The sequence below is a fragment of the Rhyacophila brunnea genome, unplaced genomic scaffold, assembly GCF_057557595.1.
Source record: "Rhyacophila brunnea isolate RB1 unplaced genomic scaffold, BYU_Rbru_1.0 scaffold_4, whole genome shotgun sequence".
In the NCBI taxonomy this organism is placed as follows: Eukaryota; Metazoa; Arthropoda; class Insecta; order Trichoptera; family Rhyacophilidae; genus Rhyacophila; species Rhyacophila brunnea.
Genome location: NW_028233068.1, coordinates 16,136,392 through 16,162,747, shown reverse-complemented (window position 1 = coordinate 16,162,747; position 26,356 = coordinate 16,136,392). Strand labels below are relative to the sequence as shown.

Below are 26,356 nucleotides of genomic sequence, written 5' to 3'. Positions count from 1 at the left end.
GGTCGTGTATGAGTTTGATGATTTTCAATCCGGCATAGCAAACAGCGATTTGACTGAGACTTCGCCTGAGTGTCTTTTTTTTGAACATTTTTTAAAATCGTGATATAATGTTGAAGGTAGTCCAACAAACAAACATTTTTTTCCACTACCAGTATAACACTCAAAAACTTGGACCAAAATCACGTTCTCATAATTGGATCGATACATCTGTATCAGAATTATATGCATTTTTTGCGGTGTCAATGCTCATGACACGAAACAAACATTTGTCACTAGAAGAACACTGGAGTACGGATTGTTTTTTAAGTGCACCCATTTTCGGTCAGACGATGCCTAGAGACCGATATGAGTTATTGCTCCAAATGCTCCATTTTTGCGATCCAAAAAGTGTTACCTCAGATAGACTAAATAAAATTAGGTTACTTTTAGAGCATACATGCAAAATTTTCAAAGACACGATGATTCCGCATCAAAATCTCTGTATCGATGAGAGTATCATTGTTTTTAAAGGGAGACTTATTTTTAAACAATTTATCCCATCGAAACGTCATCGTTTCGGTATTAAAATGTTCGTGCTGTGTGACGTTATGACGGGTTATATTTTAGATTTTATTATTTATTGTGGTGAAGGGACAGACATAGTGGATAGCCAAAACTTTGGAATTTCCGGAGCTGTTGTGACAACCTGCGCTGCTGACCGAGTATCTGGGCAAAGGGCATTCGTTGTGGTGCGATAACTGGTACACCAGTCCACTGTTATTCAAGCACCTCCATGAAAATAAAACCAATGCTTGTGGGACTGTACGTAAGAATCGTAAAGAAATGCCATGCTTCAAAAAGCTGAAAAAGGGGGAGACAGAGGTAAAGTCAAACAGCCCATTGTTGGCTCTCAAATGGTGTGACGGAAGAGATGTCCACATGCTTACAACCATGCACGATGACTCCTTCGGTCCAACCGGTAAAACTAATTTTAGAACCGGAGAACCCATAATGAAACCAAAGTGCATCTCATCAGACATGATGCTCAGCAGCTTGTCATGCATGAGGAAATCTGTGAAATGGTACAAAAAGGTAGCATTTCACATGATTGACCTCTATTTATTAAATGCTTTCTATATGTATAAATCTGTTACTGGTAGTAAAAAGAATTTCAGTTAGTCGTGATAAAACAATTAGTTGCTAAGTACGCTGTAAAAATCACGAAAACTCCACAACCCAGACCATCGACTAGTGAAAATCCATTGAGGTTGTTGCCTAGAACTTTAACAGATTATTTGCCGGAACACATTCCGCCCACGGCAAATAATAAAAAGCCCAGAAGACGCTGTCATGTGTGCGGAAATTCAAAAATTAATAAAAAAAAACCTCTATCCAGATATATGTGTTTCCAATGGGGCTTTGTGTCTCAGTCCGTGTTATAAAATCTACCACTCTTCAAAACAATTTTAAATATGTAAAGTAAAAATAAATATGTAAATCAGTAATAATATTTAATAGCTGTTTAAGTGTGGTGCCTAAAAGTTTGTTTAGTCTAAAATTATTGTGCTATATTTACGACCCTACTCAGGGAAAAAACATGTGTGATTTTATTACCACTTGTGAAGGGTTATATATTTCGCGTCAAGCACGAGCGAGCGTGACGAATAACAAAATGCAAGCCTTGCAGTGCTCCATAGTCTTTGTATAGAATTAATTTCTTCGGATATTTTTGACATTATGACTGATTTATTACGGTTTTTTAATGTTGTAAAATAATCTGAACATGTCTAGGCGCCTAAAGAGCCATAAAACTCATTTTTTATTGCCATTTTTATTATGAAACACAGAAGTTAAACAAAACAAAAAATGTCACCTTAGAGAGAGAATTCGTCATACTACAATAGCCCCCGCGAGTGCCGGGTTAAAGAAAATTTCGAGGGCTTAGTGTCAAACAACACTATCTACAAAAGTGCAACTTTACAGGAGAGCCAAAAATCGTTATTTTAGATTCTTGTAACTTTACAAGGGAAATGTTTATTTAAAACCTAATGTTAATATTTTATAATTTACTAGCTGAAGTACCCGGCTTCGCACAGGGTCGCTTCGTGGTTATATTTATCTTAGATATTTGAAAAATAATAAAAGGTAATTATTTTTTTAATATTGAAATATCTTTGTAATACAATATGGCAATATGAAAATAATTCTAATAGGAGTAAAGGTCAAACATAACACTAAATTAAAATCGAATCCAAAATATGAAAACGTTATTAATGTTATTAATATGTAGTAAAAAAAAATCAAAATTGGATGGAACAAACAAACAACAAACTTTGTATTTTATATAATAATAATTTAGAAACCTTCGCGGGTGTGCGCACAACAACTGACAAAAGTTTCATCGCAATCGGATGAATGGTATAGGAACGCATACGAATAGTAGAAGAAGATGATTTTCTAAATCAGAAATCTTCGTGGGCACGCGCATGACAACTCACCAAAGTTTCATTGAATTCGGATTAATGGTATAGGAACGCATACGAATAGAAGAAGAAGAAGATAGTTGTACTAATTCAAAAACCTTCGCGGGCGTGCGCACAACAACTGGTCAAAATTTCATCACAATCGGATGAATGGCATAAGAACGCATACAAATAGAAGAAGAAAAAGATTATTGTACTAATTCAAAAACCTTTGCGGGCTTGCGCACAACAACTGGTCAAAATTTAATCGCAATTAGATGAATGGTATAAGAACGCATACTAATAGAAGAAGATAGAATAGAAGAAAAAGAAGAAGAAAATGGTTGTATCAATTCAGAAACCTTTGCGGGCGTGAACACAACACTTAATCAAATTTTCATTGCAATCGGATGAATGGTATAGGAACGCATACGAATAGAAGAAGAAGAAAAAGATAGTTGTACTAATTCAGAACTCTTTGCGGGCGTACTCACAACAACTGGTCAAAATTTCATCGCAATCGGGTGAATGATATAAGAACGCATACAAATAGAAGAAGATAGAATAGAAGAAAAAGAAAATAGTTGTAACAATTCAGAAACCTTTGCGGCGTGAGCACAACACTTGATCAAAATTTCATTGCAATCGGATGAATGGTATAGGAACGCATACGAATAGAAGATAGAATAAAAGAAGAAGATGGTTGTACTAATTCAGAAACCTTCGCGGGTGTTGACACAATTACTGACGAAAATTTTATTGCAATCGGATGAATGGAATAGAAACGCATACGAATAGAAGAAGAAGAAGAAGATAGTTATACTAATTCAAAAACCATTGCGGGTGTTACCACAACAACTGACGAAGGTTTTATCGCAATCGGATGAATGGTATAGGGACCATACGAATAAAAGAAGATAGAATGAAGAAGAAGAAGAAGAAGAAAAAGAAGAAGAAGAAGATGGTTGTACTAATTCAGAAGCCTTCGCGGGTGTTGGCACAATTACTGACGAAAATTTGATTGCAATCGGATGAATGGAATAGGAACGCATACGAATAGAAGAATATAGAATAGAAGAAGAAGAAGAAGATGGTTGTACTAATTCAAAAACCATTGCGGGTGTTACCACAACAACTGACGAAGGTTTCATTGCAATCGGATGAATGGTATAGGGACCATACGAATAAAAGAAGATAGAATGAAGAAGAAGAAGAAGATGATGATTTTTCTAATTTAGAAACCTTCATGGGTGTACATATAACCACTTACCAAAATTTCATTGCAATCGGATGAATGGTATAGGAACCATACGAATAAAAGAAAATATAATGAAGAAGAAGAAGAAGAAGATGATGATTTTTCTAATTCAGAAACCTTCATGGGTGTGCATGCAACCACTTACCAAAATTTCATTGCAATCGGATAAATGGTATAGGAACGCATACGGGACAGACACACAGACAGACAGACATACAGACAGACAGACATTCATTTTTATATATTAGTATAGCCTATACTCTTCCCGCAAGTGCAAGCAATAAGTTTACAAAGTTTTATTGCAATCGGATGAACGGTATGGCTGCGCATTAAATACGAACAAACAAACACACAAATATTAATTTTTATATATTAGATTGTGTATTGTACATTTATCTCTCTTATGATGATGTTAAAATTTATAGGGATAGTTTTTAAAAAATATGAAAACAAGGGTAACTTATGTAATTAGCGTTAAACTTTACTGACGATTTAATAAGAAATTAGAAAAGATTGACATAACGTTGTTTGACTATCATGTAGCCGTAAATGTAAAATAACGTTATCTCAAAAAAAGAAAAAAACACTTTTTTGTAGATAACGTTGTCTGACTTTAAGCACTCGATTTATCCTTAATGAAGCTACTTACGTCATATATTTACCTTATAAGTAGGGCCCGGATTTGTATGCAACAAAAAACATGGTTATATGCATGCACGTATGCACTTAAAATCAATAAAATATGCACTAAAACCGAAGAAATATGCAGTTAAAAATTGTCATTTTTTGTGGGAAAAAATTGTAAATACCCACTTTACCCAATATTACTGACAAAAAATCGAATAACTAGTTAATAATTTTTCAACATAATACGATATCAGAACGAAAAACACAAATAAAGAATATAAAGTTAATCAATTACAATTTTCAAAATAGTTTTTTAATTGAATAATAAATGCAATGTAAACCAAACATAACTTAAAAAACAAAAACGACACACTTAAGTATTCCTAAATACTATTTTCTGTTTTTTGCCCATTTTGCACATTATTTTTTTCAATATTATATGCTCTGGCATTAAATTTTTCCGCATAGGTAACTGTCAGTATTTTGTTTAAATGCGGAAAACTACCTCTCAACGTCCACTTGGGCAAACTTTAAATAATTGTGCCCGAGTTGACTTCACTTTTTCCACTGATAAATCCACAGCTCGGAGATGGCATTAAAAATGCAAGTGCATCTAAACTATCTTCCTTCTTAACTTAGTTATATTTCGATAAAATAATTAAAAAAAACAAAACTTATACATTCAAAAGCTCTAAAATATGCATTTATTTATGAAATATGCACTAATGTCTCAAATATGCTCTAACGTCTCAAATATGCATTTATATGCACAATAAAATTTTATTTTTGGATTCTGTGTCTTTCAAAACAGATTTCTGTGCTACTCATAGCTGTGCATACACCCTAACAAAACATGCACTAGCATATAAATCCGGGCCCTACTTATAAGTACCTCTTATTGATATTACAATGACAAATACTAGAATGTAAACAGAACTCCCGATATATTTTACAAACCTAATATTAATAAAATATGTATGTACAGACCTAACTTATCTAAAGAATGGATGGGGGAGTCACCGTCGGAAACTACCCAATCAAGACTCGCAGCTGGAGAGAATCTGACATTCGAATGATGTTTTCAAAATGGTGGCCATGTGCTAGTTCATAGTTTGATTTTCGACCATTCTTTAGATAAGTTTCTAGGACTGTACCTATATCACAAAATAACAATAAATACTTTAATACGAATATAAATACAAAATAACACTTCCGACGATAATATTTAAAAACCAAGCCTCTATCGGGGAAGCATGTGAAACTCAAAAGCATCCGCGACTTTTAGTAGCGTTTGCATAAATCTAAGCAGAAATAATATTTTTCATGCAAAATTGCTTCATTCAAAAATTGCCCTCCTAGTCTATGATAATTATGTTGTGGATGTCTCTAGGTTTCAGCGCTTCGCCGGCTAACTTTAGGATATTAAATGGCAAAGGATAGATATTTCCTCCAAATAATTTATTATTTTATTTTCATATAGTTTAGCTTAGGTCAGGGATGGCAAATAGGATTTGATCGGTGTGCCAAAATAAGCCGATGTTGTACATGACATAATCTAAATGATATTTATTGAATATAAAAAAAAACCAATCAGGTACATTGGTATTTATATTGTTTATTGAAAGTATAAAAAATGATACACCTAAAATAACACTAATTTTTGTTTGAGGTTTTTTAAAAAATAAAAGGAATTTATTTTTTTGGCGTGCCGTCGAAAACTTTTAGCGTGCCAAGTTGGGCATGCGTGCCACGTATTTGCCATCGCTGGGTTAGGTTGTAGTGAAGTTATACCATAGCAATGGAAATTTTGGATAAGAAAGAAACATTGAATCATCTGAGAGTAACAGTAGGATATAATTACCTAGTTCCATGTATCCTATCAAGGTAATACCTACTGATAAAATTGTTTTCTTTGAAGTTCTTGAAAAATATTGTGTCTGAAATCAAATTCTTTATTTTCCTTTTTTATTTTTACATCCGCCCACGAGAAAAGATAATATTTTCTTTTCAAATAAAAATATCAATACCACTGAGATTGATACTTTTATTAGTGACCGTCATGGAATTTGCTGTTGTGAGCTGTGGGCTGCAATTTCTAGGTGGTACAGACAGCGTGGAGGAAATATCTTTTCTACAATATTTGGTAAATTCATGATATGGTGAAAATCTATGTTGGTAGACATGCATGTGAAATACGTATATTCGGTCAAATTTAGGTGTTTATTTATTGGCATATTTATGTTTTTTTCCACCCGAACCTATGAATGGTTGAAATTTTGATTGAAACATCAAACAGAACATAACCTACAATTTTATTACTCATGTCATTGCAGCATGTAATAAAACAAATATTACGTTACTACTAGTCACTTGATATTTGACAACTCGTGGGGTTCTTTAAATAAAGGCGGCGGCTGTGATGTAATTATTCTTCAAACCAGCCGTATCTTGCATCTCAATTCTCAATATGTAGTTGATGTACTCTATCTCACTCTAAAAGTTAACACAGCTTAGTTTTTTTTTTTTTAATGATTCGACGTGTTATGTGTACAAGAATCTTACACTGAGGTATTCAATAAAAATATTTTTTTTTTTTACTAAAATAGAATAACATGTTTTACACAATTATTTTTAATTAGACATTTTATACTGTCTTTATGTTTTAATACACTGGTTTTGCTATAATAACAATTTCTTTTCTGCAGATTTTGCCAAGGACCCAAATAAATACACAAGCTGTGCTGATGACATTTTCAAAACGGAAAGCTGCATAGAGTTCGATTCGGTGGAGTTCATCGAGAACGGCTTTTACCATATCACCGTCTCACCCAGTATGTGGAATCAGAAAAAATAAAGACTTGTTCCTGCCCGCAGACTTTCAGATCGTCTAGGATGTGATTATATTTTATGACAACACGTTTCAGATTTGGTTATTCATGACATATTTTTTAAACATTGTGAGCGATTGAAAATCATTTTGACATTTCCTGAATTTGCAGAAAAGTTTTAATATACCTACACTATTTTTTAATAAATGATCAATTTCCATTTGAGACTTGTCACAGAGTTGCTGCGATAACTGATTTATCTGTGTTGAATTTATGGCCAATTGTGCTGTTCTTGATTCTGCAACTTTGCGGTGTCCATATCAGCTACTTAACCATTTGACTGTGTATCCCGAGTGTGACTCGGGCACACGTTTTCTTCGCACACTGACTAGCCCGAGTCTGACTCGGGCGTTTTTTTTAACAACTTGACAGGAATGTTTATCACGAGCTACATTCGGGAAGATCGTATTTCAACTTGTCACACAGTTTATTATTTGTTTTGACTGGTATTTGAGTGATATATGAGCCATATGACATAATAAAAGCTTTATTTACTGCCGGGCAGAGCGGGCCTGATTAGTCAATGACTTCATTGTTCCATTCATAGTTATTTTTGTGTTAGGTATGTCACATGTTATTGTAATTTGAATTTAGTTACTTTTGTTATTTTTGAGCACATTTTAGAAGTAAGTTCGTCAAAAATAAGTATATATTATTTATACTTATTAGCTTCATTTTAGTTACCAACCATCTACGGCGAATAAAGAAAGGCCTACTAGACATGCAAAGTATGCTGCTCACATATGAATGAAAACGACAAACGAATACGGAATGGGACGAGATTGTGATGTAGGGTTGTGTATTGAATTTTTCAAAATTTACCATACCAAAAAGACTTTATTATTTCCGTAAAATTTAAAACATAAACCTACATATCTGTTGTGATAAAAAGTAAAAAAAACATGTAAACAATTTATAATAAAACGTTAAAAGAAAATTTGACATTTTTCATAAAATTTTAAATATTGTAAAAAAGTGTTAATTTAATGTGAAAAAAAGTAAAGCAAACATAAGAATAAAATTTTTAATAAATTGTTTATAAAATGTTTAAAAAAATATCTGACAATTTTTAGACACTCTTTCTCACCAAAATATAACTGGGAAGTGGTTAATAAAGATCATCCAATTTTGGGTGAAATATTTTGCTGTATCTTTGGACACATGCTAATTGCAATTCTTTTAACGGCCCATGTGCGCCGCCACGTTGGTCGAAATGGAGTTTTTTAGGTATTTTCAGAGCATAAGCCTGGACATTCCTTAAACGTTGTAGATAATCTATTTATATAATTTTGAAGCTTTATTATCCTTTATATTTATTTTAAACATTTGATAACTGCAAAAAGTATTTTTATTACATAAAATAGCATTCTTTTAAACCTCTCGATCTAATGTTTTAGAATATACCTATCCGAAAAAAACGATAACATGATCTTACTCCCTACTTCAGTTATCGTTTGTCAATTTATGGCTACGGCCGTATGTTGTAGCTTAACCAATGGGAAATGCCAATAGAAATGGCGTATTTCAAAAAAATATTACCTTATTCTTAGGTCAATAATTATTATAAAACAATCATTATTCGTAAAATGTTTTATCACATTTGAATGGTCAAAGACATAGCTTATAATCAGTATCTTTAGAATTATCTTCAAATGTGTTATCGTGCTTATTTTTTGAATAATAAAATGCCTAATTCTTGTCAAATTTGGGATCACAGAGATGATAAATATAATTTTTTATCGTAAATATTTCACAACAATAATTTCAACATAAATTTTACTAATGGTTTTATAAATGCGTTTAAAAATTAATGAATCTAAAAAATCTTTAACACCACTACTGCGCACATGGATATACTGAAATATGACTATATTCTAAAACATTAGATCGAGAGGTTTAAAAGAATACTATTTTATGTAATAAAAATACTTTATGCAGTCATCAAATGTTTAAAATAAATATAAAGGATAATAAGGCTTCAAAATTATTTAAATAGATTACGTTTAAGGAATGTCCAGGCTTATACTCTGAAAATACCATAAAAACTCCATTTTTACCTACGTGGCGGATGTGGGCCCTTAATGAAGAGATTGTATGAATTAAAATAAAACACAATAAATGTACTTATTTTTGAACAGAATTTTCTTAGAATTTCATTTTATTATTTTCCATATCTTCAATAAATAATGTTAGTATAAACTTGTAATACAGTTTGATGGATCACTCATGATTATTATTTAAGTACCTATAATTATATATTGAATAAGTACTAGTACATACACATTAAGTTTTATTTTAATTCAAACTATGTAATTGTAATTGAAGTAATCTTTTATGTTAAAAATCCATATTTCCATATATGTACATACTTCAGGAACAAATCCAAAATCATTTGGACTATGAATATGTTTCAACTTACATGAACATATTATGTATTATTTTAAATCTTTTATACTTTAAGACTGTATTTTTATACTTTGATTAGATTACCCGATCACATTTTATCTTTAAGGCTATACCTCAGTTGAGGCACGGTCTAAAAAGATCGTGGCTAGGCGATGCGTGGATTGCGGGTCGCGGGTGCAAATGATGCATATCAAACGAAATATAATTTGTCATATAAATCCAACATGTGTCCATTTAATGTTTTGTTTATTGTTCTATCAGTAACAATAATAATATATTCATTAACATGTTTTCTTTTTAAAGTAAATGGGTAACGTTTTTAGAAATCTTTATACGATTTAAGAATTAATACGCCCGTCGCCATCACGTAACAAATTGACGGACTTCCAACTCAACGTTCTCTCTCCGAATGGTAGCGAGTCCAAAACTTCGTCGCGCCTATAGTTGAAAATTATTTTCCGTGTCACTGATGTATCTTATGTACTGATAATCTCAAGATAAATATTATTCTAACGTGAATAATTAAATGATTGTTGATAAATTTTGTTTGCTTATACGTGTATGTGTTTGGTGTTCTGAATACTTTTATTACTTTTAGGCCACACCTCACCCGATATTTGAAAGCATTTCGTGTTGAAATAAGAAAGGAAAATGAGAACAGTGCCATAAATAAAATTCCATATTAAACACGTGCATTGAACATTTGTCATTTTTCTGTTAAATTTAACAAGTTTGTGTCAATCACTATTTTTAAATGATAATTAGTCATAAATCACAGTTCCAACAATATCATTATGTACATAATAATAATAAATGCGAATGAATTGAGTTTTTGTAAGTGGGAAATCTGCTGTTTATTTGATAACTTTATCTGCAGCATTGTGTCTGATGCACTGCATTGACGTCCATTCGGTTTCTGTTTGGTTTTTAACACTGACAAGACTAGAAAGGTATTCTCACACAGATTGGTTGTCAACAATATGACCGATTGGAGAGCTCTGTAACCGAGAGATGGATATTTTTTATACGTTTTATGTAGCCATTAAGTTGAATATCGTCGTTGCACAAAAAAAACCTCCAATGTGCCATTTTTACGAAAATTGGTTTTTGATGCAAAAGTATTCTACGATTTTTTCTGCATCGTTGACAAGAACCTCCAATGTGATATCACTTTTTGGTTTAAAGTTATTTTCGAAAAACTAAACCTTTAATGTGATGGGTCTCATATTTAAAAGTGGATAAATCTCCGATGTGCTGACTTATCACATTGGAGGTATTGTTGTGCACGCACTCGGCACATCGGAGCTAATGAGTTATACGCTAACATTGCGCCGGTAAACTATCAGTTGCTAAATGTGTGTTATTCGTGATATAAATAAGCTGTTATTCTAGATATTATTTTATACCACTTGATGAGATACTTTGAAGTAAGTTATTTTTTTGATTTACATGTATTATTCATCAATTTCGTCGTCCTTCTTTTTGTTTTAATGCTTAATTTGGACATTAAAAGTAAAAAAAAAACCAAACGAAAAGACTTCTCAGAAAATCGTATACCGGACAGAAAGTTGTAGAAGGGAAAAAAACAGAAGATATACCGTGAAGAAGGCTTGTGGGCCGTTGTGGTCGTATTATGACCACACCTAAAAGTAAATATTCTTTACTTTGCGGAAATATTTCTGACGAACAGCGTAAAAAAATATTTAAATTCTTTTGGGCTATTAAATCATGGCCCGAGAAAAAGTCGTATGTCCAAGGTCTTGTATGCACTCGAAATATAAAAAAAACGAAGGGTACGTCATCATCCTTGTGCAAAACAAACAGGATGGGCACAACAATTACCTTCCAAACGAAAAAGAAGAAATATACAAAGTGTGTCGGATTTTTTTCCTTAACACACTTGGCATAAAAGAAGATATTTATAAACAATGGACAAAACATAATGATATAATACGTCTTCCAAATAGCTATATAGAAAACAGTACTCCAAGCAGTGTATTATGAAGTAACATTTACCAAGGGACATCGACAAAATAAACTCAATGACGTCAGGAAATGGCTCAATCTCATACCTTTAGTACCCAGCCACTATTGTAGAGCTTCTTCCAATAGAAAGTATGTGGAGTCAAATTTTATATCCATTCTGCATATGCATAACATATATAAAGAATGGTGTTTAGAAAATAATCTTGACGCCGTTAATTGAAATGTTTTTAGTAAAATACTACATGAAGAAAAAATTTCAATCCACAGGCCTAGAAAAGACCAGTGTAATTTATGTTTCGGATTCAAGCTCGGCAATGTAAACGAAGAAGTTTATGAATTACACATAAAGAAAAAGGAAGAACGTCGTATTGCCAAAGGTCAAGCCAACGAATGTGCCAACAGCAAAAGAATGTTTATCACCATGGATTTGCAAAGTGTTTTGCTATGTCCGAAGATATTAGCGTCATCCGCATATTACAAATATTTCGCATATCGATACCCTAGTTCTATAGGGAAATAACTCAAAATACCTTGTTCCAAGATAATGGCTTTTGAAAATTTTGAACAAATTTTCATTTCGATGTTAAAGCCTTGATTTTTGAAGTAAATGCATTTATTTTTTATTTAGTTCAAATGAACTTAGCAATGCAAAATGAAATGTTACAGTTTAATAAATAATTAACTCAGACATTCCCGTTAATATTTGAATTAATGATTTATCCCAAAAACGGTTTTTTGAGTTTTTGACCCGTTGAATAGATTTTTTGATTTTTTTTTATTGAATTATGAAGATAGAACCGTTCTACATTGAATGGCATTATTAACTCAAAACCTTGAAATTTTGACTTGTTTCCCTATAGAACTAGGGTATCGATATTTCAACCATCCAAATTGCAATCCGCATATTTCAACTTCACAACTTTACCATCTATCAGTTAAATGATGCAGATGTAATTCTTTATGCTTGGCATGAAGCAGATGGTAATGAAACAAATTCACATCTTGCATTATTGACTATTTAAGGAAATTGTCCAACGAATACGAAGAAATTGTAATGATGTCGGATGGTTGTAACTATCAAAATAGGAACAATGTTCTTGGGAGTGCATTGAGCGATTTCGCAAAATCCCACAATAAAGTGATAGAATAGTTGTATCTAGAAAAAGGGCACACTATAATGGAGGCAGACGCTGTGCATTCAACTTTAGAACATTATTTTAAGCCGCCAATTTTCTCACCTTCCGATTACATTGCGACCATGCATTTAGCTCGGCCTAGTCAGCCATACAAAGTAAATTCTACACATTACGATTGTTTCAAAAAATATGACGATTTATAAACAAATCTATCTTCACTTCGCCCAGCAATGAAAGTTGGTGATCCAGCAGTTGTTGACATTCGTGGCTTAAAATATCTACCGAGTGGAGATATTTTATTTAAACTCAATTACTCTGAAGAGTGTCTAACTTTATCTCAAAGACGCAAATTATGTCCAATTGTTGAGTCACCTGCATTGTATACTGAGCCTCTATTCATATCTGAATCAAAATATAAGCACCTTCAAGAGTTGAAGAATGTAATTGATAGAAACCATCACATTTTTTATGACACTCTAAAATATAAGCCAGATAAGAAAAAATAGATAACTTCCAGTATTCCGTTAATATTAGATTTTTTCTTTTAATATTAAAATTCACATTTTCAATTTTTCTTTCAGTATCTATTCAATTTTAGCAACGAGAGCAATACTTTTGAATAGGTAATACATTCTTCGTTTTCGTATCCCTCATTGTTTAAGATCGTGACTCTTTGGAAATGTCCTAGTAATATCCCTTCAGCGATCCCTGCGCTTTGCATAGTTGAAGGTATTGAAAGCCGCGTAGTGTCCTACACTTGGTCTGACCATCTTGTTGGCGACTTTCCTCTCCCGTATCGACCCTCGATATGTCCGCTAACAATGAGCCTTTCCAAATTATCGAATAAATAAGGATAATGTAATAATACAATTTAAAAAATAGTATGGCTTTTTTCAATTTTCTCATTGATTCTTCTTATAAAGTTATGGTATAAAATGTTGTACAACGATGACAACGCATAATCCAATGTGCCAAAATTGTGCAACACCTGTGACAGTGTAAACATGTTATTTCTTTTATTGTAAAACTGATGAACATTATCGATCATTTTAACAACTGAAATAGTGTAATTAATATTACTCCGATAAACTGCAGTACTATTAAATTAAAAATCATTCTCTTGATTTTTTAAAACTGTTTTTTATCTTTATCTCAAAACAAGATTTTTGCACATCGGAGGTTTTTTGTGTGCAACGACGATATGTGCTTTGTGCCTCATCACTAAAGTTGATTGTCTTAGCAAAATTGTCATTCACTAGCTGATGTTTTATCAACCAATTAAAAAATTTTCTTCACTTAAAATGGTTAGCTGGTTTGAGTTCTTGGGTCAGTTGGATCTTGTTAGCAAGTAGATCCAGATCTTTCGCGAGAATTCGCTTTAAGGTGCTTCTTGAAATGTCTATTTCTTCTGAACGATGATGAATTGAAACGAGGAAACATGGGTGACATATCGATACCCTAGATAAGGAAACAACTCAGAATTTTGCTGTTTCGAGTTTATGATGCCATTTGATACAAAATCATGACAGCTACATAATACTGTAGGGGTCGTCGATGTGAGGGCCAATGGTGTTGTGACGAGGAGGGATGAGAAGTCGTTGTCGTGATTATGAAGGGTGTGAGTTTATTTAAATTGCGTAAGTACAGGTGTACGATTGTTACAGTAATGCGAATCACAGCACAGAGCGATGTGCTTCGGTCGAAAACTTACAATCGAATTGCAAATCGAATAATTCTCTTTTTATCAATCATGACGTACTGATTATTATTTTATCAACTTATAATTATTATGTAATAATTAGGCTATTAACTAACTAAGTGAGAACAGATATACAAAGATTATTGTCACGGTCATTGATCTACAAAGTTAGCTATAACTTGATACCTACATGGAAATGCCTATTAATTCGATTTGTAATATGTAATATCGCCATAATACAATTAAAAAAAGCAAATAATTCCATTTGGAATTTCTTTGCCTTCTACATGTTCATAGTTCTATAAGGAAACATTTTATGTGGTTCTTTATTGAACCCAACAATTCAAGCACATTGAGGCTTGTCATACTTCTTATAAGGAAACAAGTTAAAAAAAATCAAAATGTTCTATCTGACATAATAATTATATATTGGAAACCCATGAGGCTATTTTAGTAATAAAAATGTACAACTAACAAAAGATTAATAACACAAAAACAGGTTGTTACCGGCCTTCTTCGCTCTTAGGTGGAAATTGCAGACCGTGGCAATGACAGGGCCAAGAAGCGGGCGGGGGGCTAACAGAAACACGCGTTATGGTGACAGGTTTATTTCAGCGATAGGTTACAAGATTATTCCAAGTATTCAAGTCAAGGCAAGCTGTAGGTATTGCGACTTGGTTGACTGTGAGATGCGGCATGGCTGGCGGTAGGTATATTCAGCTTCGCGGGCTGTATGTGTGGCGTGGCTGGCTGTATCGCGAACAATAAAAGTATGTAGGACGCAGCTGTATTTAACGGATATATCGCGGTGTTGATTACCCTCCAGGGAAAGTCGGCCATGTTTATCGGCAATAGCCATTGCTGTCGAGGGGTCCTTTCAGGATGATGGTTGTGGCGAGAAGAGTTCTTGTTCTGCGCCACGCAGTTGTCGCTGTATAACATAATTGTCTTCACTAATACAATATTTTTTTAAATATAAATAAATGCAGCTACCGATGTCAATTCTCCCCTCTATTGGCTATTCCTTCAAGCCATGTATAGCAGGACCCAATTTTTTTTTAATTACATTCAAAACGGTGAAATTATATAACGACATGATATATTACCTGTTGGTCGAAAGAACTGCCTGTAAATCAAAACAGCTCATTTCAATGTGCTGACGTCGCGGCCAATACTGTATCTCGCTCTTTCTCCAGTTGATACATCCTCTTTTCAACATCATGCTGTTGTAACAATACCATTTTAGCTGGCTGCTCATCTTGTTCGGTTTAAAAAATATGTTAAGTTTTGTATTGAAGAGTCTTCTATACATACTGGCGGCTGGCTTGTTCTCCGACGTGCAGATATATGCACATACAGTTTATACACATTGAGAGCGCCATCTATGTACTCGTGTGGGTTTCATGCAGTAGTGCGACTCGACCCGCGCAAATGAATCTGTGTGTAATAATGTCGTCTTTCACAGTTTGCGGTGGTATAATGTCGCATTACACTTTTGGACAATAATCGTACGGGATTATCACTAATTGACGTTGTCGGTTTGGGCAGGGATGAATTTGAAATTTTGACACAATATTTTTCCACTAGTTGTTTTTTTGCAACGAGTTGAATTTCGCCCAATGTTGTTTTGTCACAGTTAATAAATTTATGTAACTAAAACGCATTTAATAAATGCAAGTTGATGATGTGGAATGCGACCACATTTTATACCGCTTGATCGACTTTCTCATACGTGACAAGTTGCCGAGTCTCATGTTGGATTTGTCTACCGTGCCCATATTTTTATTATAGTCTATAACACATTTTGGTTTAACAAGTTTTGTTTTCGCCAGTTCTATTGTTAATTTTTCCTGTCAGTCCGAATGATGCATCGTCGAGGGTGGTTAGTATGTGCACATGGCTTTGACTTTAGATATTCCTAGATTATGGGGTGCATCTGCGTTCGCATCATCCCGTTCATCTCTGGGATTTTGTCTGTGGTGTAGGTTTCGTTGAATTTACGTGTGCAAAATTTTTTTTTTCCCTGGTTCTTGAAGTGGGCCGGGAGAGGTTGATGCCTCCAAATTGCAAGGGTGTTGTTGTTATAGGTTTAAGTTCAGCGACATTCTTCGGTTTTTCCTTTGCGCGATTTTCTTCCGCATCCTTTTCACGTACATCCATATTGTTTTCGTTTTTCTTCCACATCGTTTTCCCGCACATTCTGATGAGTTCTGTTTTGCGGTTTTGAAGGTGTTCTTCTGATTCGATTCTTCTTCGTTCTGGTGACTTCATTTGAGAAGGTGTTTGTTTTTCAGTTTCTACCTTTTCAGTGTTTTTGGAGGTCTGGAGGCTTTATTTTTGTTGTGGGCCTGGGTTTGACTGTGCCAGTTCTATGGTCTTGCTCTGATTGAAGATTAATGTTGCGACTTTCAGTATTGTTGGGTTTTCTTCTTAGGACCCGTTTTCTGGAGTCTCTACAGAATGGTCTGGGTTTGGCTGTTTGTCGGTGTCATGTTTTTCTGATGAGAAGTGTTTATTGAGAACTTAACGGAATTGTTCGGTGTAGTGTGTCCTGATTGGATTGGTGTAAGTAGCTATCTCAGCGAGTGTTTCGGCACGTTCTTCTTTGGTATTCTCTTTTATTGCCATTAGTACAAAGTTTTGCACTTTTTGGTTTTGTTTTTTTTCTTTGTTTCCTTTGTATCTTTAGGTTATGGGCTTCGTTATCTGCGAGCTGAGTACCTATCCTGTATTAACGGGTTTTCTTCGGTGGAATTGTCTGTGCACACCATATGCGCACATCTCTCCTGTCGTGCTATTTGAGAGCCAATAGTGGACTATTGTGCTTCCCCTTTTCAGGTTGCTGAATTCCGGCATATCTTTACGATTTTTTCTCACTACTGCAAACATTCGTTTTGTGAGAGTGGAGGTATTTAAAGAGCGCCGGACTCGAATACCAGTTATCACCATAAGGTGTGACCTTTCCCGATATATTCTTTCAATAGAGTTGTCACTATCGTACTGGATATACCGTAATTTTCATTGTCTTGTATGTCAGTCCCTTCCCCACAATAAATTATAAGTCAATAATATATCCGGTCATAACGTCACACATCACAAACATTTTAATTCCAAGACAATGTCTCTTTGATGGAATGAACTGTTTAAAAATTATAAACACCATTATACTTCTATATGCAAATATTCTGGTGCGGCATCATCGATTCCCTATAAATTGTTCTTGTATGTTCTAACAGCAATCTTATTTTAACTATCATTTGAGTCGGTCATACTAGGTTCAGACAAATGGAGCATTTGTAAAATAAGCTGGTATTGTTCTCTAGCCATTATTTTTCCAAAAATTTCCGCACGCAGGTAAGGATCGGTCTAATACTCCTCTATCGACGTGCGCTTATTCTTCATCTTCAGTCATCAGCATTGAGACAGTCAAAAATGTATATAACTCCGGCACTGATGTGTCTGTCCAATTGTGTGACAGCGATTTCGGTCCGAGGTATGTTACACTGTACAAATGGTAAAAAAAAACAATTTCTTCCATTTTACGTTTCAAAGTGAGTGTTATTTTACAATCGCTGATATGAGGCGTAGAGTTACAAAACCCGCTCTAGAGACTTTTATGAGTTTTGAGTAAATGACGAAAAACTGTTTTGGGCATATTATGATGATTTAAGTGTAATTTTAGATGTTATATTTCTTCCGTTACATACGGAAAAGTATAATAAAATGTCAAATCCAATGTATAAGCTGTATTTATTCAAATAAATGCATTTTAATTATCCCAAGAGCGGTCTTTGTCAGTCTCTACCTGACAGAGCGGCGTTCGACGCGGAATTTTTTAAAAGGAGCGGTGTTTGTCGCACAGTGGTACATTGTCGACAGGAGATGATAGTTCAGTAGCGGTCCGTATTTATTTTAATTATGTAATATGTTTTCGAATTTACTTTGTCTAGAAAATATTTTGTAGCCATTCTCACCTACTGGGAGCTGTATATTTTTCGCATTGCACCTACATATTTAGCTGTTATATTGGTATGTAATATTTTTTAAAAATAGTGGTATGTACTTGTCTTAAAAACAAAATTTTTAAAATTTTAAAAAATAGTTATTTAGTTGAATAGTACCTACTTTTTACTATGTCAAATTGCCTTTGTGAAACTATTTAATTTTAATATGTTAATGTCATGTACTTATTTTTATTCTATAACAAACAAAAAAAATCATTATCAAAAAATGTTACTTTTCCTGGAGACAATTAGTTATTACCTACATATCATGCAAATTATTTGTTTAATAGGTAACTAATCTTTTATAATTACATAAGTGCCCTAATAATTCTTAATAATTTTAATATTAATGACCATATTTCGATTCAAAAAGATAATATTAAATGCTTCAAAGGTAATTATAAGATAATTTGAAATAACAATAACATATTTTTTAATAATAACAATAGCATAAATAAAAAAACCCCAGCCGAATTAAGTACCGGCCTTTACCTAACTAATCCCTGCATTACCTGTGTCCCCAAATTCCATGTCTGTGGGAAAACCCACCATTACCTACCAACCTATTTATTAAATGTAAAAATAAAATGATAATATTTTAAAGCTATATTATTCATAATCTACTTATATTAGATATTTTATAGCATTTAATTCAGAAAACCAAATCCGACAAACAAAAGTCGCGAAGTCTTAGCTTACTTATTTTCCCACATAAATATTTATTACCTATTTTCTGTTGTTCCTGATACTTTTTGTAAACAAATAATAGTAAACGTGGAATTTCTGAAATTTATTGCAAAAACGTATTATAAAAATAACGGTATTTCTACAAGATAGCACAGCATTGTTAACTATGTATCGTTATTACAACTAAGCTAATCTACAAATTAATAAACATATTTGAATTAAAATTCATTATCATTCATATTAACGAATGATACAATTTTATGACGAAAAAAACTTGTCCCGTGGAGATAATGATAAGGAATGTTATTTTTTATCAGGGGAGATGAAAAAACTTACCTAACGTAATATAACCTACTAAATCTATCATTTGTATAGTACAAATTATCAAACAAAAAGCATTTCCCCGACAGAAAATAGCTTTCCTTCAATTATATTTTTGACTCAAACCAAATAATGATGATGACGACAAAAAAATACACGTAAAACTAGAAAATAATATGACCCACCACTGGGTTATTCGTAACAATACAGCAAAATATAGTCAATTTTTAAATACGTTTTTTGGCGTAACAGGCTACATTTCCACGCAACTGGATTTTTCAAACGCTTCCTTGATTGTTCTTGTTGAGATTCCGTCACAATAACTATTGAAACATTCATTATTAAAAGTAAAAAATAGTAAAATAATTGAAGCAAAATTATGACCCGCACAAGAAAACGGTTTGACGGTTTGTATGGAGATTAAAGGATTCGTGAAGAGTCATTATTTAAATCGCGGCGTCTGATTGGCCGGTTACGCAGAGAGGGTTTTACCAGAACAAATTTATTTTCAGAGCGGGTTTAGTCAGTCTCCTCGATATTTATTTTGATTTTTTGAAGAAACAGAGAGGGATTTAAAACTCTCACCCAGAACAGAAGGTAGGTCTTACGAAAGAGCTCCTGCGTACATTCATAACTATTTTTTTTGAAAAATCGCCCAGAGCGGGTTTTGTAACTCTACGCCTCATATCAATATATATATATTTTTTTAAATATATGGCTGACAGTCTTATTACCGCCATTTCTATCAGCAAGGCAGTCCTCTCTTGTTTTTTCTCTGCTAAATGTAGCTTCCTTGGTATTTTTGCATGCTGATAGTTTTGTAATAACTTACCGTGATATGAAAGCATTTTTTAATGACCAATCCAAAGAGTAATACGTTCTAAATATATCAATTGATATTTTTGTATTGCACTTTACTGTGCTATTGCAGTCTCCTGTTGCTATATATTTCTTTGCTCTAATTAAGTTTCTTTTTTAAGAAACATCTTTCTCACCTCGCAAAACTTTTTCCTTTTCTTCGCATTGTTCATGCAAATAACTTGTAATAGCTGTTGAATTCATAGTAGAAGTAGTCAGGATAGGATTTCACCATCTAAATATGAATTAATAAGTGCAGTCCAAAAACTGAGTAGGATGATTGATGACATCATTTTGATGCTAAGCGTTATGTGGCATACAAATATATATTATGAAAATCGCTTTGTCAAAAAAGACGATATGTGGTAGCGTAATACTTAATAATTTTGAAGTAAAGGCACTTGTGACATATAAAGGAACATCTGTATAGCTCAATATACAACCTACCTCTACCCCTCACCATTGATAAGTGGATATGAATCTACATCAAATTTTGGACTATATTGTGGGACATTTTCAATCTACTTAAGATTGGCTATTCACCTACTGACGTCTTGAAAAATTAACAATTATACAAAACAGACATATTATTAGTCTAATTTCAAATACAAAAAAAATAGCATGAAACTCCGTTGTTAATTGAAATAATCAGAAACCAGTAAATACATTTTTTAAAATAGTTTTAAAAAAATAATGCAAAATCTGCTGCTGCATTTTTGCTAGAATAGTTCATAAACATGGCTTCATTGTTGTGGCAGAGAGACTAAACATCCATTCGATTTCTCTGTTTCATGTAAAACTGACATTGCAGAAAAAATACCAAAGGGACATCAAAAGTTAATTCAATTATTTTTCCTTATTCTTGCTTATAAATTGTGCATATAATAACACCTTCCATGAAGCGATTATTTTTTTTGAATCAGGATTTGCTTGAAATATTTGGCACATCGCGAGCCGAATACTACAAGGTTCTAAGTGTTCGTCCTTGAAAAAACAAACCCAACAATGAAGTAGTATTCTTAGCTGCCTCATTGTTACTTTTGTTTCTCCAAGGACAAACACTTAGAACCTTGTAGTTCTCCACTCGCGACATGCATTTTAAAATGTGGGACAACTAATTGCAGACCGGCGGTTGGGGAGCACTGCCGTAGATAATGGTGGTGTAAGGTACATAGAGGTACCGGCCATTGACTGATTTCAAGGAACTTTATAAAAATAATGAACGCAAAATCCATTCACTACGACCAGATTCAATGCACCCTCCATTCTATCATTGTCATGAATTCCATGGCTGTTCTATTGATAAAGCCAATTCCATCAACTAATAATCAGTTAGAACTATTGTCAGATTGATAGTCGGAAAAAAATGAGAACTAGGAGTAGCTGCTTATTCAAATATACTGAAACTTCTTTTGAAAACATTTGTCTTATCATATTGTCTTTATTGCTTAGTAATGGACAGAATTCGAACTTTAACTTCTTAATATGAGAACACTTTTTTGCAACTACATCCAATACTTTTATGTCAACGTTCTTAATTCGTATTGTAGGAATTGCAATACCGAATGAAAATTTCAATAAGTAATGGTTTTTCGGTATTTCTTAAACATTAAAAAAACAGAAGTAGGTGCTTGCTTATCAATAAATATAGCTATTAAAATCTTTTTGATAACGAAAAAATTGGACATGTGTATATTTTTTCTCACATTTTCTGGAAAAATATGATTGTGAAGTAGGCATTGTAGACTACTGTTTTACCAGTGTGATCATGGAATGGTCGTGAAATCTATTGTTACGAACATCCAGTACAGGGAGCATGAAATATCCTTCGTTTTGTGTGTTGCAGCTCTTAATAGAATGCAATGGTCAATATTCAGGCTTTCTTGAATATAGGAAAAGCCTGCTTTTATTGCAGTTTCATTTGAGACATCTGACATTTTTACCAACGATCTTCTTGGTGTAACAATGTTCCTCAGACTTACTTCGGTAATTATTCTATGTAGTCTTTGTTTTCTAAGAAAGGCAATAAATTAGTTATTCTAAAACAGGTTTCCAAAGAGAGAAAGTACTTTTTACAAAATATATCTATCATAATATATTTGACAGAATTAAAGTTAATAATGTATAAGATCGATACTGAGCACTACGTTAAATAATATGTTAAATGACAATTCTTTTGCAAAAAACTATTAAGAGGAATGTAATTTTGTTTAAGTGTTGGATCTTGTTGAAATTACATTTTTGTGGGATTGCCTTCTATGAAAACAGGTGTTTCTTGCTTCGCATTTTGCTATACTTGCAGGTTTGGTCATTGGTCGGGTGGGACACTCGTTGCCTTATTTATTCTTCGAAACTTGTAGAGGATAAAGTCCCATGCGGACAGTCAGTCCCAACAGTTGAAGGTACAGTTGACACCATCGAGCCACTCATGGCTTTCATATGGTTTGGGCTTATTACAATATTCAATTTCTCGGCTGACGAGACTGGGACGTGATGTTGTGGACTTTTATAAATAAATGTTCGAATGCAAAGAAATTCAACAAATTTACACAGATGTGTGAAATATTTACAATGTAAACATTATTACAGCTTATTTTCTTTGATATCTCTACTACTTTGTACAGAAATTAAGTACAAAGTCGAGAAGAAAGATCGTTCGTTAGTAATGTAATAAGTGTTGGATGCGAATGGCCTGAGTGGAGTACATTTGTTGTCGATTGAATAAGGTTACGGTGTATTAAAACCTAACATAGAATTGCAACATCATCTTTCGAACAGATGCACAAACTATGGGAATGATGAAAACTTATGCATATCTGTTGGCGATTGCGTGTTCATTTTAATATGAACTACATTGTTATAATTTTGATTTGTGGGTGTGTCACCTTGTCGTCGAATTGGCTGACGGCATTAGAGAAAAGGAAATCGATACTTTGTCCTTCTCAATAGTAAGTACGCGAGAAATCACGCCACCTGTAACTTGTATATCAGTAATATACATCGCCCCATCTCTGTCTATTGATGGGTGCAACTCGATTTCATATTTGTTTAGATAGCATTGTCGATTCTCGATGTTGCCACTAAAACGGTTCTATCCGTTATTTTTTTATACGTGATTGCATTTAACTACATAATGGATGTTCGTTGGTTTATTACTGTGTTCCAACTACATCTGTCATTAGTTTGATATCAGATAGGTTGCTAATACGTATGACATATTGTGTTCGGGGCAGAGTTGAATAATACACACTTGTTGGCGTTTTGTATTGTTTGTATTATGGCGCACATTAACTTGTTTTGTTATTACACGGCAAATTACTCGATGTTAAATTATATTATATCACTAATGTTTACATGAATCTCTTAACTTGATATTTCAGTGAAGGGCCGGAGCGCCCTCCTAACCGGAACGAGGTTTCTAGAGAACTGTCAGATTGGTGTTTCCGCTTCACCACTGTCTATGCCCCAAACATGAGCATAGACAGTGGTGTGGCCATTTGTAGAGTTGGTTAAAATCTCTACAGCGGTTTCTTTTAGTAATGTTTGTGGAAAAGCCATCTAGTATATTACGAGGGTAGCCGTTTATATTTCAGGAACAACAAACAAAAACGAATTTTTTATCAACTAAACAAGTTTTATTGTTTTTCAAAATATTCTCCACGATAATTTATACACTTTTCCATGCGTTTGAAATCATTTGGTGCCAAATCGGGGTTGTACGGCGGATGACCCATCAATTTGATATTTTGAGTGCTCAAATAGGCGCTTGTTTGATCCGATGTGTGAAAGCTCGCATTTGTGCGATTGTCAAATTATGCGGGATCTAACGCGAACATAGCTTCATCACGTCTAAATGTTCATGCAAGACCGTATAGCACTTCATGCTGGTGTTACTAATACCCAGGGATGCGTCGATCCCACGATTTTGCATTATCAGTAAAAAAAAAACAAAAAACGTTCTCAGTACTTTTGCCGTTAAAAATGTCAAACTTCAAAATACAGAAGTCAAATTGTACCTAGCAACACCAGTGTTGCCAATTCCCGAAATATAAATGGCTACCTATGTATGTATATTGATTTCTTCAATGAATGTCTGAAATCTTTATATAATATTTTTAACAAAATGATAATTGAGTTGAATAATATTGAGAAAAACTTTCTATAGAGATCTAAATGTTGTCAGTCTTATCAGTAATTTTCATGCAAACTCTCAGGACATCCTTGTTTGTATACTATTTCTTTTTTCAATATTGCTTAAGGCTCCATCTGAATGAAGATACATAGTAATACCTTTTTGAACTCACATGCTTATAGGAGTCCTTCATTCGGGTTCTCTGATGTTGAGAGAGACATTTCAGGGGTTGGCAAAAAGTATAAAATGATTAAAACGAACTTGGATTTTTTAACCCTGCCCTGCGCGCAGATTTATAATTTATTCACGGTTATACAAACATTGTCATTATGATACGGTTATATTACATTGATTCAAAATAATTCCGTGGAGTCTAGTTTTGGCGTGTAGTTTATTGAGTAGGATATTTTATTCGCACTGGGAGGCGAATTGCGCGGGGAGTTAACATTGAAAAGGCTGCCGCCTGAGGCACTGGCGTGGCCTTACATGGCGGGGGTGATTTTTCGACTGCCTACAAAATTATTTTTCAAAGGGCATGTTTGTAGGATTGCGGGGATGTATCATCTCGGGGGAGCGGGGTAAGAGAAAGTTACTTGAAAAACTTTCGAAAAATATCTCCCCCAATTTCTAAGGACTTGTCCAACTAACTGTAAATTTGCTTGTCTCCCTGCGCTTTTGGTGACATGGGTGCCTATCTGTCTAATGTGATGGTAAATTAAATAAAATCTCCATTTATAATCTTTTGTAAAAGGGAAAAATAAACACTTTTACAATTGTTAAAGTTGTTGTTAAATCGTCTCTGTTCTGGCAGAACACACTAACTGGAGAATACTAGTTTTGAGTAATTTGACTTTCAAGTTGTTAAAATGTTTGAAATGGTCTATCATGTGAGTTTATTAAGTAATCGTAAAAAGCATGACTTAAAATAAAGACTGTTTATTTATTAACCCTTTTACTCCCGCCCGGCCGATATTTCGGCCCACACTACCTATGCGAAAACTCCAAGGGGGCCGATCTCATCGGCCGGGAGTTTGGAATCAAATTCACGATTTGTTATAATTTGTTCTGCTCTTTGTTCGTCTGGTGTGGATAAAAAATACTATTTGCTCTGTATTAGGCATGACTAATTTATTTTATTGAGTTGCCGACTTATATTTTGAGTCATGTCATAAATGTGTATGGTGTCTAAAAATTAAAAATAATGATGGTCATAAAAATCATAAAACACTACTATTTATTACAAAGGAAGTTCTTATTTTCATTTTGGTTTTTTTATATTTCATATATCAACATAATTTATGATATGATTGATATGAATATCGAATGGAATATTGTGATTTTTTATGAACTTGCACATGGGTATGATGATCTAACAAAGAATGTCCACTATTCATTTAGTAGTATGTGAAATAATATAATATAGCTTTTAACATTTTGCTATGGTATTTGGTGCTGCTATGAAACATATTTTTACAAATTCTACTTTAGTCTACCGGATTATTTTGAAGAATTCTCGCGCGATTTCGCGAATCTCAGTCGTTTTAATTACAAATAAGTACTAAAGTGATATTTGAAAAATATCCTATAAAATGTCCAAAAGAACAATGAACGTTGAATGAACGTTTATAGTGTTCGAAAATTGGAGACACTTCTGAAAAGAAAGGAGAAAGACTGCTGCGTATGTAGGGAGAAGAATAGGGGTGTTGGAAAGCGATGAAGAAGTCGTACAATATGCTCAAAATGTCAAAAAGGAATCCATGGCTTATGCTTCACTAATCATAAGTGCTAGTAATCCATATTAGTAATAGGTTGAAAGTGCAAAACAAACTTTTCCTTTTTTATCCAAGAACATTTTTTTGCAAAAGTGCGATTTTTTTATATTTCTTTATAAAAATTCTATTTCATAGAGAAAC

At 33.5% G+C, this 26,356-nt stretch overlaps 2 protein-coding genes across 4 annotated transcripts in view; both read left to right on the top strand.

Moving 5' to 3' along the window:
• LOC147066978 (uncharacterized) overlaps nt 1–8,262 on the top strand; it is an 81,530-nt gene extending 73,268 nt beyond the window's left edge. For all 3 annotated transcript variants that reach the window (XM_085954573.1, XM_085954572.1, XM_085954571.1), the window contains exon 18: nt 7,032–8,262. In XM_085954573.1, coding sequence (XP_085810699.1) covers nt 7,032–7,180 — 149 coding nt within the window. In that variant the 3' untranslated portion in view covers nt 7,181–8,262. The remainder of the gene's footprint in view (nt 1–7,031) is intronic.
• A 14,669-nt stretch (nt 8,263–22,931) lies between these two features.
• Nucleotides 22,932–26,356, top strand: part of LOC147066976 (uncharacterized) — a 42,271-nt gene continuing 38,846 nt past the window's right edge. The window contains exon 1 of the mRNA XM_085954566.1: nt 22,932–23,259. The gene's annotated coding sequence lies outside the window, so the exon portion shown is untranslated. The remainder of the gene's footprint in view (nt 23,260–26,356) is intronic.